General features: G+C 41.8%; 1 protein-coding gene across 1 annotated transcript in view; it reads left to right on the forward strand.

Moving 5' to 3' along the window:
- EXOC4 (exocyst complex component 4) overlaps window positions 1-17,343 on the forward strand; it is a 756,122-nt gene that overhangs the window by 692,998 nt on the left and 45,781 nt on the right. The window contains exons 16-17 of the mRNA XM_047095756.1: window positions 1,854-2,032; window positions 5,699-5,858. Coding sequence (XP_046951712.1) covers window positions 1,854-2,032; window positions 5,699-5,858 — 339 coding nt within the window. The remainder of the gene's footprint in view (window positions 1-1,853; window positions 2,033-5,698; window positions 5,859-17,343) is intronic.

Genomic DNA, 17,343 nt, shown 5'->3' on the forward strand with positions numbered 1-17,343 from the left:
CTGACCACGAGAAGCCAAACTCCGAAAGCTACATACTCTATGATTCCATTTATATGGCACTCTGGACAAGACAGAACTATAGGAAGGGAGCATAGATAGGTCAGCGGTTGCCAGAGCCTTGGAGTATGGGTAGGGGTTGACTGCAGAGGGGCTCATGGGAATTCTAGGAGTGATGCTGTTGTTCTAGAACTTGATCATAGTAGCGATTGTACAACTGTGTAGATTTGTCAAAACTACACTCCAAAATACACTAAAAAGGGTGATTTTTTTTACTGTTGATACATTATTTCTCAGCAAACCTTACTTTAAAAAAGAAAGATGAAAGCCAAGCCTAAAGATCCAGCACTGGGGATAAGGCCCAAGGCTTTTGCAGCCATTTGTTTAGGAGTATTTCCTATTGCTTAGTGCAGACTAGAAGGGTACCAGAATCTTGACTCTGAACCTCCCGTGGTACGATCAGACACAGCACCTAAAACAATAATTAGGACTTCACTGAGCTTATAGGACAGACTGTTTGAACTGTGCCCGCCAACGGATGGAAGGTTTTGGTCTTGGTTTTTTAAGAAACGCCTATATGTGCGGTAGAATTATTTGGAGCGAAACCTGCTTTCGTTACAGCTTAACACAAAGGTTATGGAGTGGCCTGTCTTGACCCATCTCAGACTTCTTTGGCAGTTACCAGTAACTACCAAAAAGACCCTAAGAACTGTGCATGGTCAGAGTGATCAGGCCATGTCAACAGAGGAATGCACTCCTTCCTCAAGCTCATTCAGATCATCTTTCTTACTTAAGTATCACCTCCTGTTGTGAACCTTTCCTGACGCTCCATGGCAGGTTTCCATGGCACATGGATACATGTGCTTCTGAGTGAGACGCTGCCTTCTTTTGGTCTCTGTCTCTATCTCTTTTTTTTTTTTTTTTTCCTCAGTCTGCCCGACTAGGCTAGGGAGTGTTTAAGGGCATAAATCATGTCGCACATTCCCAAGGCCGAGCACAATTTTATTTTTAAATAAGTAAGTTTATTTTGGTGTTTTACTTAAGTAATAGATGAATAATAATAAATATGATAATAGCAATGATAGCCAACACTTACTATGCACTTGCTTTGTGCCAGGCCTGTGCTGTATGCTTTATGTTCACCAGCTCCTCCGAGCACCTTCTGAGGTAGGTGTGGGCATCATCTAGACAAGGAAACCGAGAAAGTAACTTGCCCAGAATCACACAGCTAGAACATGTTGGAATTGGGAATTGACACCAAAGTAGTCTCATTCCAAAGCCTGCTCGTTAGAGCTCTGTGACCTCTGCCTCTCATTTTCACTATAGTAATATCCATTGAAAGATATAATGCTTTTCACAGTATGCGTATAATCCAGTCTTTGAAAGGAATCTTAGGGGTGCCTGCGTGGCTCAATCGGTTAAGCGTCCGACTTCGGCTCAGGTCATGATCTCGCGGTTCAAGAGTTCGAGCCCCGCATCGGGCTCTGTGCTGACACCTTGGAGCCTGGAGCCTGCTTCCGATTCTGTGCCTCCCTGTCTCTAGCCCTCTCCCGCTCACCCACTGCCTGCCTTTCCCTCTCTCAAAAATAAACGTCTTTTTTTTTTTTTAAAGGAATTTTAGAGTTCATTTACTCCTCATCCCCAATGTTTGGATTAAGCAAGTGAGGATCACGGAAGCTGACTTGCTCAAGATCTCTCACTTACTAGGTGGCTTTCCAGTGAATGAGCCGAGGAGTACATAAATATTTACAGAGCCACAGCTGCTTTAAGTGTTTAGGTGTTCTGTCACAAGAAGATTATTGTTTTCATCAGGAAAACGTGTTACTAACTGCTCTCTCCATCCTTGCCTCTCTTAGGGTTCACTGTTTCCATTATCTCATCCCCCTTGCAAAGGAGGGGAACTATGCCATTGTCGCTAATGTGGAAAGTATGGATTATGACCCTCTGGTGGTCAAGCTCAACAAAGACATCAGCGCCATTGAAGAGGCCATGAGTGCCAGCCTTCAGCAGCATAAGTTCCAATATATATTTGAAGGTCAGACCCTGCCTTTGCCCTTGGGATCTGGGGAGGAAGGAAGGGTGAAGGGTTTTTTGTGTGTGTCTCTCTACTTTTGAAGTTCAAAACTTGTAGTTGTTTGGGGTTTTTTCCTTTTCTTTTCTTTTTGGATTAAAGCTGCAATACCTAGTTTCTCTGTGTATGGATAGGTAGACAACAATATGGCTGCCATCTGCTCCCGGTTGATAAGATTTAATCCAACATAAGGCAGATAGATGGCAGTCTGGCTGCCTCCCTGACATGTCACTCATAAGAATTGGGTAAATATGTAGAGTGGGCCATGAGACCCACTCAAGAGGAGTTCATAAAAGGAAAAGAAACAAGATGCCTGGGTGGCTCAGTTGGCTAAGCATCTGACTCTTGATTTCAGCTTGAGCATGATCTTACAGGTTTGTGGGGTCGAGCCCCACAACGCAGAGCCCATTTGGGATTCCCTCTCTCCTCTCTCCCTGCCCTTCTCCCATGTGTGCATACATGTGCGTGCTCTCTCTCAAATTAAAAATAAATAAAAATTAAAAAGCTTTAAAAAAAAGAAAAGAAAAAGAAACACGTATACAATGAGAAGAGGACTCTGAAAGATCTGTCATTGGCGAAAATTATCAGTGAAAGGGCAAGGTTGCTCTCAAAGAATGCCCTGTTGTCTGAAAAGACCAGAAACCTCTGATCAGCAGAGATTTTAGAAAGGCTGCATCCATGAATGCCGTGGGGCAGGCCAGCAAGGAAAGGTATGAAAGACAGTTCCATCTAAAGGCATTCACCTTCAACATTTCAAAATATGTGATGCCAGCCAAATAAGTTTTCATGCTGGAGTCCCCCACCAGGGACCCCTTTTGGGACTTCAAACTATATTCCCTTCTTTCTTGTTTTGGTTTATTTGTATGTAGGCCTGGGTGCCAAAAGTATCTACGAGGTCTCTCAAAATTAAACCAGTGTTATTTCAAATAATTAAGAAGGTACACCGTGCAAATGATCGTGGAACCCAGAGGCAGGAAAGAAATGCTGGGCCATTGCTCACTTTATAAAACAGTTATGTTCCAGCACATTTGGACCCCGAAACTAAAAATCTTATTTTCCCACTAAATTGTATCATAAAGGTGGAGGTATGTTCTGAGAGGAAACTATCCCTAAAAGACTTAAGCCAAAAAGTCTAAGTGATTAAAAGGTGAGCTGTTCCTTGCACGGTGCTGACACTCCAAGGGCCACAGCGGTGCCCATCGGAGAAGTCACTCCTCACTCACTGCACAGTTTCCTTCTTGCTCTCGACCGGGGCTCTTCTAAGCCCTATCTGTCAACATTAGCAGTTCCCAGACTTTCTCTCTCATTTTTCCCAGCCATTTCTTAACATCTAATCCTGATGAGTAGCGACATTTTCTTGAAATATGAGCATAACACACTGATGTAGAATAGGGTTTAAGAAACCATAAATTGGAGACCTTCTGTTTAAAAAGCTCTAGCTATTTCTCCGTGACACCACTTTCCAAATTGAAAAGGCGTAATATGGAATTTCCCAAGGGGTAGAGAGTGGGGGTGACAGGATCCCAGTCTTCTTTGGTGTGACAGAAAAAAGTATGTTACCACAGGTATTATATGAAATTGCCATGGGCACCTAGGTGGCTCAGTCAGTTAAGCATCCGACTTTGGCTCAGGTCATGATCTCACAGATCATGAGTTCAAGCCCTGTGTCGGGTTCTGTGCTGACAGCTCAGAGCCTGGAGCCTGCTTCAGATCTTGTGTCTCCCTCTATCCCTGCCCCTCCCCCGCTTGCGCTCTGTCTCTCTCTCTCTCTCTCAAAAATAAGCAGAGAGGGAGGGAGGCAAACTATAAGAGACTCTTAAATACTGAGAACAAACTAAGGGTTGATGGGGGGTGGGGGAGAGGGGCATTGAGGAGGGCACCTGTTGGGATGACCACTGGGTGTTGTATGAAAACCAATTTGACAATACATTATATTTAATAAAAAATAAAATTAATTAAAATAAATAAACATTTAAAAAAATTCTTAATTTGAAATTACCAGTATACATGGTAATGTGAAGCAGACAACCTCTAATAGGTTTTATTTTTAATTATTGTTACGATCTATTATACATATTTATTAATATAAATTTACTTATTTAATATATTGATTATTATTTGCTATTCTCTATACACAGTGCACCCCCCTCCCCCATTGCCTACACTCAGGGCAAACTGCATTTTACCATGGTGGAATAAAATTATGCCTGAAGTTACAGGCTCAGTAAAATCACACCAAAACGTGACTTACAGAGATTTTTCACATCAATCAGTTGTCTGGATTTACATGTAAAATCCATGTGTGTGTTTCTTTTTCTTTGAGTAAAAAGCCTTTTGCTTCCCTTTCAAATGGTAACACATACAAGTGAGTTCGTGGTCTGGAAGTAACGCTGGATGAGGGGAGCTGAAGCAAGAGAGAATGTTCCTCCTCTCCTTTTTGACCTTCATCCTAAACAAGGAAACTCATTTTGCAGATAGTGGGAGTCACTGAACCTGAAGAGGTGCCCTGAGCTCCCATCTGAACCTTCACCACAGAGGAACTCTGCCTTTAGAAGGGGAAGATAACAAAAATAGTAGACGGCTTGTAACAAGCCGGACTAGCTTTCGAGTTCTAGCGAAAGCTTTGACAAATGGCAACCCACATGTATCAATTTCTTATTCTATTTTTGCCTTATTAGGTTCCAAATCAACTTTTGAGCCAAAAGTACACCCCTGGCTTTTTTTGTGGGAGGAAGAGGAAAGCAAACAGATCATTGTATTTACATGTATTCATCTCTGCTTCCAAAACCACTTTGCAGAAAAATGAGTCCCACTGCTCTTGAGTAGTTTATAACAACCTGGCGTATTTTCTTTTTTTTTTTTTAACTTTTTAATGTTTTTATTTTATTTTTGAGAGAGAGAGAGAGTGTGTGAGCGAGGGGTAGGGGGTAGAGAGAGAGGGAGACACAGAATCTGAAGCAGGCTCCAGGCTCTGAGCTGTCAGCACAGAGCCCGGCTCAGGGCTCGAACTCAAGAACCGCGAGATCCTGGGGCGCCTGGGTGGCGCAGTCGGTTGGGCGTCCGACTTCAGCCAGGTCACGATCTCGCGGTCCGTGAGTTCGAGCCCCGCGTCAGGCTCTGGGCTGATGGCTCGGAGCCTGGAGCCTGTTTCCGATTCTGTGTCTCCCTCTCTCTCTGCCCCTCCCCCGTTCATGCTCTGTCTCTCTCTGTCCCAAAAATAAACGTTGGAAAAAAAAAAAATTAAAAAAAAAAAAAAAAAGAACCGCGAGATCATGACTTGAGCAGAAGTCGGACACTTAACCGACTGAGCCACCCAGGCGCCCCTAACCTGGCATATTTTCTAAGCCCCTGGTATGATAGCTTACGATATATATGGCAGTGCTGGAGCTATGGATTTACCAGGTTATGTTACATAAAGCCTCTCCATATCTATTAGGACAATATTTAAATACTCTGGAACAAGTGTAAGATCAGTGGGCACAACAACCCTCACAGGTATGTTTTCTTTGGTCGTTTAAATTTGTGGAGGATGACAAGAGAGAAATCCTTCCATATACATGTGTAAGTTCATGCAGGGTGGCACTAATCTATCTTCTCTTTTCCCTCCACTGACGTGTGCTGGCCCCTCAGGCCTGGGTCACCTGATCTCCTGCATCCTCATTAATGGTGCCCAGTACTTCAGGCGCATCAGTGAGTCCGGCATCAAGAAGATGTGTAGAAACATTTTTGTCCTTCAGCAGAATTTGACCAACATCACCATGTCGCGGGAGGCAGACCTGGATTTTGCAAGGTAGGAGGAAAGATTGGGCGAAGTTCCTTGTACCAAAGCCAAGATCCCATTGCCCGTAAAAATCATTTAGAAAAATGGATTCTCGGTACTGCAAAAGTTAATTTAAAAAAAAAAAAAAACAGTGAAATAATTAGATGTTCTTTAGTCTTAGAGAAGGTAATTCGGTACAATTCTGTTGGATGCTTAACCTCACTTAGGCAGGTAGTTTTCCCTGTTGTCTAAGCTAAGCTCTTACTACAAAACTTCAGTAACTTTTTTCTTATTATGAAAGTAATATTTGCTCACTGCCTAAGATCTGTGACATAAAATACAAAAAATAAAATAAACATTACTCCTAAGACTTTCATCCAGAGACTTTGACATTGGGCGTTATTTCTCCTGGCTTTTGTGCCTGTGCTAAGTATACAAGTGAATTTTCATACTATGCGTGCATGCAATTTCTCTTTTTACAGAATTGGAACTATGTTAATGTAATTTTATATTTGCTTAACTGCATTTTCCCATATCAGTACTATTCTTTGAAAACAGTGTTTTATGTATATAAAAATAATACATAAAATGTATAACATACAAAATATGTGTTAATCAACTGTTTATGTTCTCAGTAAGGCTTCTGGTCAGCAGTAGGCTGTTAGTAGTTAAGTTTTCTGGCGGGGAGTCAGAAGTTATACACAGATTTGTGACTGTGTGGGAGGTTGGCGTCCCTACCTTCCCACACTGTTCAAGGGTCGGCGGTATCATGTTTAATACCTGAACACTTACTCCACGGCATAAATTAGGCATTATTTAATCATTTGCAAATTTTTTAAGCTTTAGGATTTTTTCCCTTTTTTTCTCTCATTATACATAACAAGGGTTGAGTGTATGTGTCCATGAATCTTTTTCCTCATCTGTTCTCTCTTCCCAGTTGAAACCCGTCTTCTCTTCTCATGTTCGTTGTGGGGGCTCATCGTCAACCATGCCCACCCTTCATGTCCTTGAAGGCTCTTCTTTTAAATCGCACTCTTCCTTTCTCTGTCCTAGGTTTGCTGATCTCAGTTTTTAATGTTTCTTTATAATGCACTTTTTCAAATTTAAGAGGTGATTTTATTCTCTCTTCGTGTGGTCTCAACGCTGGCTCTCCCTTACTTAAATCATCAGACCTTTGGAGCTTCAGTGAAAGTGAAAACAGTTTTGCAGAGGATGAATGATTATCGTACCGTGGTGCATTACTGCTGTTTGTACCTTGGTGAATTATTCCACACACTCCCTTATGGCTAGAAAGTCATTTGTTTGTAATAGTGCAGAGTTCTCCTGCCTAACATTTAGTACTTCTGTGCCATTTCACTTGACTTTTGGATTCCTCGAGAAGTTCTAGAAAATTTGAAACAATTCTGAAGACATTTCAAAGGATGATGAAATATTACATTACTTTGACAGGTATTAAGACATATGTGCTAGGATCTTTGTTTGGAAAGCATATAACCATATATCTTCATTTTTAACTTTTCTTCTCCAATCTATCACTCCCATTTGTTCCATTGCCACCTGTTCCTCTGCTTCTCTGTCCTCCTCCTGTCTTGTTCTTCCTTCTTGCGTGTGTGTGTGTGTGTGTGTGTTCATTAAATTCCCTATTTTAGGCTAAATTTGGTAGAAAGCCTTCCTTGCTCAGATTAGGGAAACCAGGTGTGACTGAATACTGCATTTATTTGGTCGCTCTTATGGGGAATGATCTCATTATTGAATTAGTCTATTCATAATAACATTGACAAGGGGAAGTTAAGTACATGGAGGCCTGAGGGATACAGCAAAGCATTACTAATTCTCTGAGGAATATAATTCTTAAATTCAATCATCCTTTTTTAAATGATTTTTTTTTTTTTATTTAGCTGAAATAAGTAAATTAGCACAGTTTTTGGCAGACAGCATGGGGCCTGAACGCGTACTCAAAAAACTAGCATCTGAATAATGAAATGCTGACTGGGCAGTATTGAGGTTGGCATCAGTGGGCTGTGTGCCAGCAAGGCGTTTCTTCAGGAAATAACTGAACGGCAACCAAGCCGTGCCTTTTACAGTTGGATTTATGAATGATGTCCGAGGAAATGGGCGTGAGCAGAAATGTGACCACTTGGGAGAGGTACTGCTACTGTTACTCTCTAGTCCCCATGGAGTATGAAAGGAAATAGGCAGCATAAGTATGTAGCATTGGATGAGTCTGTCCTTTTGATCCTGGCTCAGAAGACCTCTCCTTATGAGACTTGAATGTTCCAAGAGACCGTGACTGTTCCTGTCTGTTTTCTCAGTGCCCGGACCAGAGTAAGTGCTCATCACGTGTACTGGATGAATGGATAGGTATCAAAATCAAGGCTTTTGGGGGGGGGGGGGGCTGGCAAAGGGCTTGGATAATGGCAAAGTTTAGTTTTAGTTTAGTCTTTAATGCCCTGAAAGTTTTAACCAGCTGACATAGGTCAATGTTCTTAGAAGCTTATACGGAGCAGTATCTCCCTTGCAGGTCTTTCCTTGTAGAGCAGAAAGCATTTACAAAAGCAACAGTCTATCTCCACTATTCCTAGTCTGTTTCACCCTCATTTTCTCTTGCTCACATACACACATGCATACATAGATGCACTTTATAGCCTTATTTTTTTTCATTCCTGTTTTTGGTAGGGACGGGTTTTGTGAAATGGGCTCCATCAATTCTACTGAATTTGAAGCTATGTAAAATAAATATAACAGCGATACCAAAATAGCCAGAAATAAGAGACGGCAACAGTGTGCCTCAGCATTCCTTAAGCAATGTCTAATCAAGCATGGACAGCATCTCTATTTCCAGCAAATCTCTATAGGAATGTTATCTTCTAACACAGTAATTAATCACTAGTTGCCAATGTGTCAGAAAACTTACTTAACGAGAAGTTGCAAAGGCTCTTGTAGTTTTTTTTCACCTCCACAGCCTTCCTGGCCGGTGGAAAATAGAACGCCCTTTCTGTAATAAAGAGAGATCTGGAGTGATTCCATTTGTGTTGATTCTTCTACTTGTGGTATTGTTGTCTGTCTTTTTTATACACACCTTTACTCTAATCTCCAATAAGAAGATAAATCTTGGGTGAGCAAAGGATTATATAGGTTATCCTATATAATCACCAGAATTACAGAGAAGCCCTGTCCCCTATGATAATGATCTCTGCTATGGCTCTGACCCTTTTGACCCCACTCTAAATTTTCAGACTCAAGAAGTTACTTTGTCCTGGAAAATTACTACAGATTAACTAGGCAATGGAAGGGCTTTACGGGTGTGCTTTTTAGTTCCTTTCATCAGAAATCATCTTACCCTGAGCTGCCATGCACTTCCCAAAACTGAGTCACTGAAACAACCTAGCAGTCCAGGCACTGTGTATTGGGAGACGTCTGAATGAATGGGCACTCAAGTCCCCAAGGTGGATCTGGCAATCTTTACAGTTTAAGTGAACCCATTATTCAAAAAGATGACCCCGAGGTTTCTTCCTGGTTCTTCCCTCTGTGCTACGGTGAAAAATCAGGCATGGGAAGGGGACTAGAGTATGCCAGGGTGTAATGAAGGTAACCCACAATTTTAGAGTGGCCACAGAAGCCCTTAATGATACGGTAACATTTGAGGAAAGACCTAAAGGAAGACCGGGAGCAAGCCAGGTGGATACCTCGGGAGAAAGCATACCAGAAAAAGAGGTATGAGAGGAAAGAACCAGAGAGAGGAGTATGACTGGCATTTAAAGAACAGCAGAAAGGCCAGTATGTATGGCTAAAGTGAATGAGCAACAGGAAGAAGAAGAAATGACGTCAAAGGTTTAAGAATCTGAGATCTTGAAGACTGTTGCAATAACATTGGGTTCTACTTTGAGGGAGGTAGGAAACTATCAGATGGTGTGGAACAGAAGACCGCCATAACGTGACTTAGGTTGTAGAAGACTCACTCTGGCCGCTATGTTGCAAATAGACAATTGGGGAGGGGAGGTTGCAGGCAAGGGCAAAGGCAGAAGGAGCTGTTAGGAAACTATCGCATGAACCTACATGAAAGATGGTGGTGATTCAGACCAAGAGGGTAGCAGTGCAGAGGATGAGAAGTGGTCAGATTAGGATATATTTTAAAAGGAGAGCTGATAGGATTTGCTGAGGGATTGGAAGCAAGCCAGGGACTCCAAGGTTTTTGTTCTGAGCAATTCAAAGGTTGGCATTTTGATTTACTGAAGCAAAAATGAGCCAGACGGTGGGAAAGGCAGATTGAGTTTGGGGAGGTAGCAATGGGGCAGATAAGAAGCGGGTATCGACAGCTTGGGTTTGGAAGTACTAAGTCTGAGGGGCACATTAGACATGTGAATAGAGATAATGAAGAGAGAGCTGAATATACCAATCTGAATTCGGGAAAGAGGGCTGGGCGAGAAAAAGGAGTCCGGGAATCATCAGCTTGTAGATGGGATTTAAAAATAAATAAGTAAGTAGAGCCATGAGATGGCATGAGACACCAGATCTTACTGAGAACACAGGCAGACCGAAAAGAGAAGCCATCCAAGAACTGGGCCTTGGGTAGGTCCTCCAGCGTTGAGATGTTGGAGTGCTGAGGACACACCAGCCCAGGAACCTGAGAACCAGCAGCCGATGAAGTAGGATGATAGCAGGAGAGAGGTCTGTGTCCCAGAAGAAAGTGTTTTAGGAGGAGAGTGTCTTCATCTGTGTCAAATGGCGCTGGTAGGTTAAATTAGCTTAGGGCAAAGTTTTGGGCCCTGGTGACCTGAGGAGAGGGCTGAAATGCTTTGGTTCACACTCCTTAATCTTCCCTACACAACTTACCCAGTGCAGAAACAAGTTTTGGGAATAGACTTCTCACTGCTCAATGCCGTGGTAGGGTCTGATGCGTTCGTGGCAAACAAAAATGCAATTAGAGTGTTTCCGGTGTGATACAGAAAAGACCGAAATTGGCAACCTCTCTTTTCTCATTGAACGGTCCCTAAGAAACCCCTGCTCTTCCCAGCATATACACTCATCATGTGTTTCCAATGATGAAGCGGATCTCTCCAATGATGAAGTTATGATCTCTCTTTGGACACTGAGTGGTTTTATTTTTAATGAAAGTCAGTCTCTGCTTCTACATGTCCGATTCCTCCCTTCTCCAGCCCTAGGTCCCTTTCCAGCAACTCCAGTTTTGCTTTGGAGCTATTCTATATATGTTTACTTACCCAATGAAGTCCCATATCTCCTATGTGTAATATACTTAGTAACCTCTTCACAAAAGCCAACAGAAAATTCCCACTGGAACCATTTGGAATCTGGGAACCAAAGGAGAAAAAAATCTTGCCTAAAATGCTTCCTCAGGACACAGGTTTATATGGAAAAGTATAATACACCATGTTTGTTTAACTCATTAAGAGGCTGAATCAAGACAGTGAAGAGACAACCAAAAGAATGGGAGAAAATATTTGCATATCATATATCTAGTAAGGTACTTACATCCAGAATTCATGGAGAACTCTTACAACTCAATAATACAAAGGCAAATAACCCAATTAAAGGATAGGTAAAGGTGCCCCAGTAGCAACCATCATAGCTAGTGCCCAGATCTTGATTTCTAAAACTCTTCTCCAGTAAACGGAAGCAGGGCTTCTGAGAGAAATGGCTCAGTCTAGGACTGGGACAGAAAATATACAAGATGAGCCTGGAACATCTTATAGTGCCAGAAATTTAAGGAGGTACTAAATACACACACACACACACACACACACACACACACACACACACACACCCCACATTGCCAGGAATGTGTCAGAGGGGCACAGGAGCCAACTTGAAAGAGCTCCTAATGGGCAAAGCTAGGACTGTTTGTGCAACAAATAAAGTATTGGGCTATGACACAAAGTATAGAATAAATGTTTATGAGTCCAGAGTGATATAATAAATTTTTTGAATAAATTAATAATAAGTGAGGAAGAAGAGACAAATCTCCTACAGAGAAGAATTCCAAATGAATTATGTAGAAACTACCCTAAAGGAGGAACCTAACTCCCCACTTCTTAAGTAGAGGTTGCACATAGGGACTTCCTTCCAAAGCGTACGTATGGAATGGGAGGAAAGTAACTTTATAGTGGAGAAATCTGATCAATTTAGTCAGGTGATCAAGGATCAACACCAACATGCATAAATCACATTGACAGATAATACCCTTGATTTGAAGGGATGAAAATGATACTTCACCTCTGTGATCTTTCCCGAAACCCATAGCCCTCATACAATTGAGGAAAACATCAAAGAATTTTCAATAAAGGGGGATCCTACGGAATACTTGACCGGTACTTCTCAAAACTGTCAAGGTCATCAAAAACAAGGCAAATCTGAGAAACTTTTGTAGCCAAAAGGAGCCTAAGAAGGCATGGCTGTTACATGTAATGCAGTGTCCTACATGTACATGTAATGTAATGTACATCTACATGTAATGCAGATGGGATCCTGGAACAGAGAAAGGATCTTATGTAAAAACTAAGAAAATGTTAATAAACTATGGACTTTAATTAATAATAACATATCAATATTGATTCATTAGTCAGGATAAATATATCATACAAATATAAGATGTTAATAAGAGGGAAACTAGGCCTAAGTATATGGGAAGTCTTTGTGCTATCTTTTCAATTTTTCTGTAAATCTGAAACTACTGGGAAAAAAAACTTAATAAAAAAACAGGCAAAGGATGTGTATAGCCATTTCTCCAAAGAAGATACGTAGTTGGGTAATACACACATAAAAAGATGCTCAACATAGTTTGTTATTAGGGAAATGCAAGTCAAACCCACAACAAGATAATCATATTGCACCCACTAGGATTGCTGTAATCAAACACAGACAGGCGCGCCTGGATGGCTCAGTCAGTTAAAGGAGTCTGACTCTTGATTTCAGCTCAGGTCATGATCTCATCAGGGGTCATGAGATCGAGCCCCACCCTGGCTCTGGGCTGACAGTGTGGAACCTGCTTGGTATCTTCTCTCTTCCTCTCTCTCTGCCCCTTCCCTGCTCATCTCCCCCCACCCCCAGTCTCAAAACTAAATAAATAAAAGCTTAAAAAAAGAGAGAGAAAGGGCAGTTCAGGGTGACTGGAGCAGACCCTCGAGAAGAGAAGGGTAGAAGATAAGGCAGGAGGAAAACAGAGCTGGCCAAGGGTGACTCAGCACAACTGTCACCTCAGGAGAGGCCTCCTCTGCAGTGTTTCAAAACACACCTCTCCCACCAGCACTCCCCGTTTTACTTACCCTGATTTGTTTTTTCTTAGCACGCATCACCATCTTACACAGTCTCTACTTACTTGTTTATTTGTTCCTTATCTGTCTATGAAAGTAGAATGTGAGCGTCGTGAGACAAGGATCTTGTTCCTTTCTCTAGCCCCAGGGCCTAGAACGCACCACCCTGTAGTAGGCGTTCGGTAAATGCCCGTGGGATGAAAACGTGAAGGTGTCCAGAATTTATCCTGCGGGGTAAATGGATTCAGGGGAAGAGTGAGATGGTCAGATTTGTATCTAAAGCTAAGTAGGAAATGGAAAAGAGGGCCATAAAACTACAGGCCTTGCAGACCAAGTGGAAGGTGATTGTTAAGAGAGATGTGTAGGGCCTGAATTAGGTCAGTGCTGGGGGGCCATGGAGAACACCAGTTGAGAAGAACTAAAATTGGCAGGACGTAGGGAGTGACCAACAGTGAGAATAAAGGAAAGGAGTCAGGGCACTTTCTGACATGGGTATCTAAGATGCTCACAATACCATCCAATAAGATAAGCCTAGGAGCACCCTTCCATTTGCTAGATGGGATGCTGCCCAACTCAGAAATCAGTGAATAAAGGCAGTTAGATTTTTTTTTTTTTTTAAAGATAAGCCTGGGGGGAGGGAGAGGGGGGTTTGATGGAGGAGAGATCAGTGGATGTGACGAGTGTTAAGATGCCTGTGAGATTTCCCAGTGGAGTGGTCCAACATGCACCTGGGCAGGTAAGCCAGAAGCTGGGGTCGGGGTGGGGGTGACGGTATTGAACAAGCAGATGTGGGGAGTCATCAGCCCAGGGTTGTCGTTTGAACCCATCAGAGAAGTAAGCACCTTATAAGCACGGTAGATGGAGGCCGTGCCCTGCGGAACAGCATGTAAAAGGTACGAGAGGAGGAAGCCCTGAAGCGGATAAGGAAGGGATGGCCCCACAGTGCCTTCCTCAAGGTGACAGAGTGACAAAGCCAGCCTAGAAACCGAATATGTATCAGTTCACATTGTCCTTGACCTTGTGCTGTATCTACGGCCAAGAACGATCTCCAGCGTGGCTGAGAATGTTGAACTCCTTCCAAGGTGGCTGTTCAGGTGGGCTTACTTCCTGCAAACCTATGGCACCAGGAGCAGCCCTTTTTGGTTTTCTGCAGGAAAGGTTGTGGGTTTTCCTGTTCGGACTGACCAGGGTGTAGCCTGCTAGACAGGAATTAGCAATGACATGCTGCCATCTACTGGAAACACCCGCAGACCTGCAGACAGATGAATATCTGTGGTCCCCTAAATCGCCATCAGTCAGTGCATCAAGAGGGGGTACTGCCTCTCGAGTAAGCTTTGGAGGTGATTTGGCTACAAATATGAAATGCCCCCACCTATTAAGTAAAATGTTACTTGATTGCCTTGCTGGAAGAGCAATTTTGTTTCTGAAAAAAATTCATAGGTCTATATTTTTCATATTCTTTTCTCTGCTTATTTTTTTCTACCTTTATTCTGCCATTGGTTTTATCTGCCTCTCTAATCTTAGGGTAACCTATTCCTTTTCAAATCTTTTTTTTTTTATGCTTTTTTTTTTTTTGAGAGAGAGAGAGTGACAGAGACAGAGTGCTAGTGGGGGAGGGGCAGAGAGAGAGGGAGACACAGAATCCAAAGCAGGTTCCAGGCTCCGAGCTGTCAGCACAGAGCCCATCGTGGGGCTCGAACTCACTAACCGCGAGATCATGACCTGAGCTGAAGTCAAAACACTTAACCCACTGAGCCACCCAGGTGCCCCCAACCTCTTCCTTTTCAAACCTTTACCTGTAATACTCCAGGTTTTTAACTCAAGATTATTAATCATGTGGATTTATGATTCATTTTATGGGAGAGATTAGTCTGCTAACAAAATTCTTTTAATGGTGATGCCCCCTAAAAATTCTGTTTTATCTCTTGAATTTGATGATCATGCAAAGCTAGCCCTGACTTTCCTAGGGGCCAGAGTAAATTGGGAAATATGATGGTTTAAATAGCTTTTGCTGCCTGGGAGAAGGAAATATACCCATTAATAAAATTTAATAATAAACATTTGTATGGCCTGATCTCTGAGAAAATTTTCTTTAAAATTTTGTATAAGTGGATCTCAATAACATTGCATCTCACTAATCAAACCTTCATTTGCCTTTGCTGCCTGTTTCTGACCATCCCTCTTTCTACTGATCTACTTTTTCTGTATTTATTGCACTCATAATAGGTTCCATACATTCTAGCAATTAATTGATCTTTAATTAATTATTTAATGAGGACTCTTTATCCCCCATAGAGTACCTCCCCAAAATGAGCATTTATAAAGCTCTCAAAAGTAATACCTGGCTGTATTGGTGTTTGATTTCTCATATCTTATGCATGAGGCTTTGATTAAATCAGAATTCTTTCTGATTATGTTCAATTAATGTCACTATACCTTGTACATATATAATGTCAATGTATAATTTAGGATTCCTCGAGATTATTGGCAGATAGTTGTAGTTTTCCCTTTGTAGCACATGTGCTGAAATTGGAATGATTCAGGGATTAGCATAGATGACAGGCGGTGTTTTTCCAATAAAGATCCCAAGGAATGGAAATCAGAAGTGACTTGCCCAAAATCTCTCATCCAGTTGTGCTATTTTTATACCCTGCACTACCTCTGTGGTCGCCATAGTTAGGAAATTGAATTAATTCATCCAGTGAGGCCATTTTTCTGCCAGGAAATGATTGTGCTAAAAAGATACAAAGCTTGTTCTCGACTAAAGCCCAAGAATGATCATTTACTGACTTTATTAGAATTCTTACTGAAAAACTGTAGGCTGGAAGCTGACCGTTCTCGTTTTCTAAATGAAGATATAGTGTTTAGTTTTGCTGCTTAAATGTAGGAAATGGGCAAAATTGCCATAGCTATGAAAGCAGAGCTACAACCCCTCACAAACCATATCAAGGCCAGACTTCCTCCCCAGCGCCTTTCTCATTATGCAATTCTTGTGACTAGTTACCATAATTGTGTTTTGTTTTTGGCTTCTGGGTGTTTTTTTTTTTTTTTTCCCTCCTCTTCTTCTCTGTAATAGCAATCTAAAATGTTTATGAATGTGATTTGTGTTTCAAAGTGTTTGATAAATATGAATTTACACGTATGTTTCAGAGAGCATCCTTAGCTAAATATGAACACGTTACCAAGAAATAAACATGTACCTGGCCTTACAGACTTTTGACTCCACACTGCTGTCCCTAAAGCAAGGACAGCTTCTAGAAGACAACTGACTTTAGTGTAAAATACCTAGAGGCCTAAATTAGTTACTTTCTTGCAGTGATGACATAAGAGCAATTATGATTACTGTTATATAATTAAACTGGGTTACATGACATGAACCATAAGAAGTACTTTACCTATATTGGTCTACGGAACCCTGAAACTCTCTATGAAACTCCATATGGAACTGTTATTACCTCATTTTCTCCATGGAAAAAAACTAAAGCTTAAAGAAGCTCAGCAAATTCTCAGTTTACATAATAATAAGACTTAGGATTCAAACTTAGTCTATGTATTTTCTTAGCCATGTGAAATCAGGGCTCTCATTTGGTAAATATTGGGTCTCTGTTTGCTTTGTTTAATTAAAAATATGATTTCATTTTTCAGTCAGGCTCTTAGCTCTCAAACGTTTTCTTTTCCTTAATTTTTTTTCTGGTTGTCTTTCCCCCCTTGATTTCCATCAAGCTCTGGTCTCTGGCACTTTTCATTAGCTTTAATGAGCAGTTTCACCGTGGGGGGCTCTACAGACCCCCTCCCCCACCATGCGAGGGAATGTGTTACCTGGTTTTGCTTAGTCCTTAGGTACTCAGCACTTACTGGTCTTCTGTCCCCCCTTCCAAACAACTGTCCTAGTAGCATTTGACACTCCTGAACACTCAGAACCATACCACAGACGTGACCATATCACCGCTCAACTGTTAGCACCGATCCAAGTACACACACGTGTAGTCTTCAAACACCAAGCAGATCAACCGAGTGGTTCTCAAAGGCTAGAAAGTATAGGAATTTTGTAGGGGGGTGCACCTGGGTGGCTCCATCGGTTGAATGTCCGACTCTTGATCTCAGGATTGTGAGTTCAAACTCCATGTTGGGATCCGTGCTGGATGTGAAGCCTACTTCAAAGAAGAAAAAAAAAAGAATTTCGTAGGAGACTTCCTTTAAGTGGAATTCTTTGACTCCATCCCTAAACATTAAGATCTAGAAGGTTG

This window comes from Lynx rufus, unplaced genomic scaffold (genome assembly GCF_022079265.1).
Source record: "Lynx rufus isolate CCGP_SWC_20201006 ecotype Redwood Valley unplaced genomic scaffold, mLynRuf1.p SCAF_4, whole genome shotgun sequence".
In the NCBI taxonomy this organism is placed as follows: Eukaryota; Metazoa; Chordata; class Mammalia; order Carnivora; family Felidae; genus Lynx; species Lynx rufus.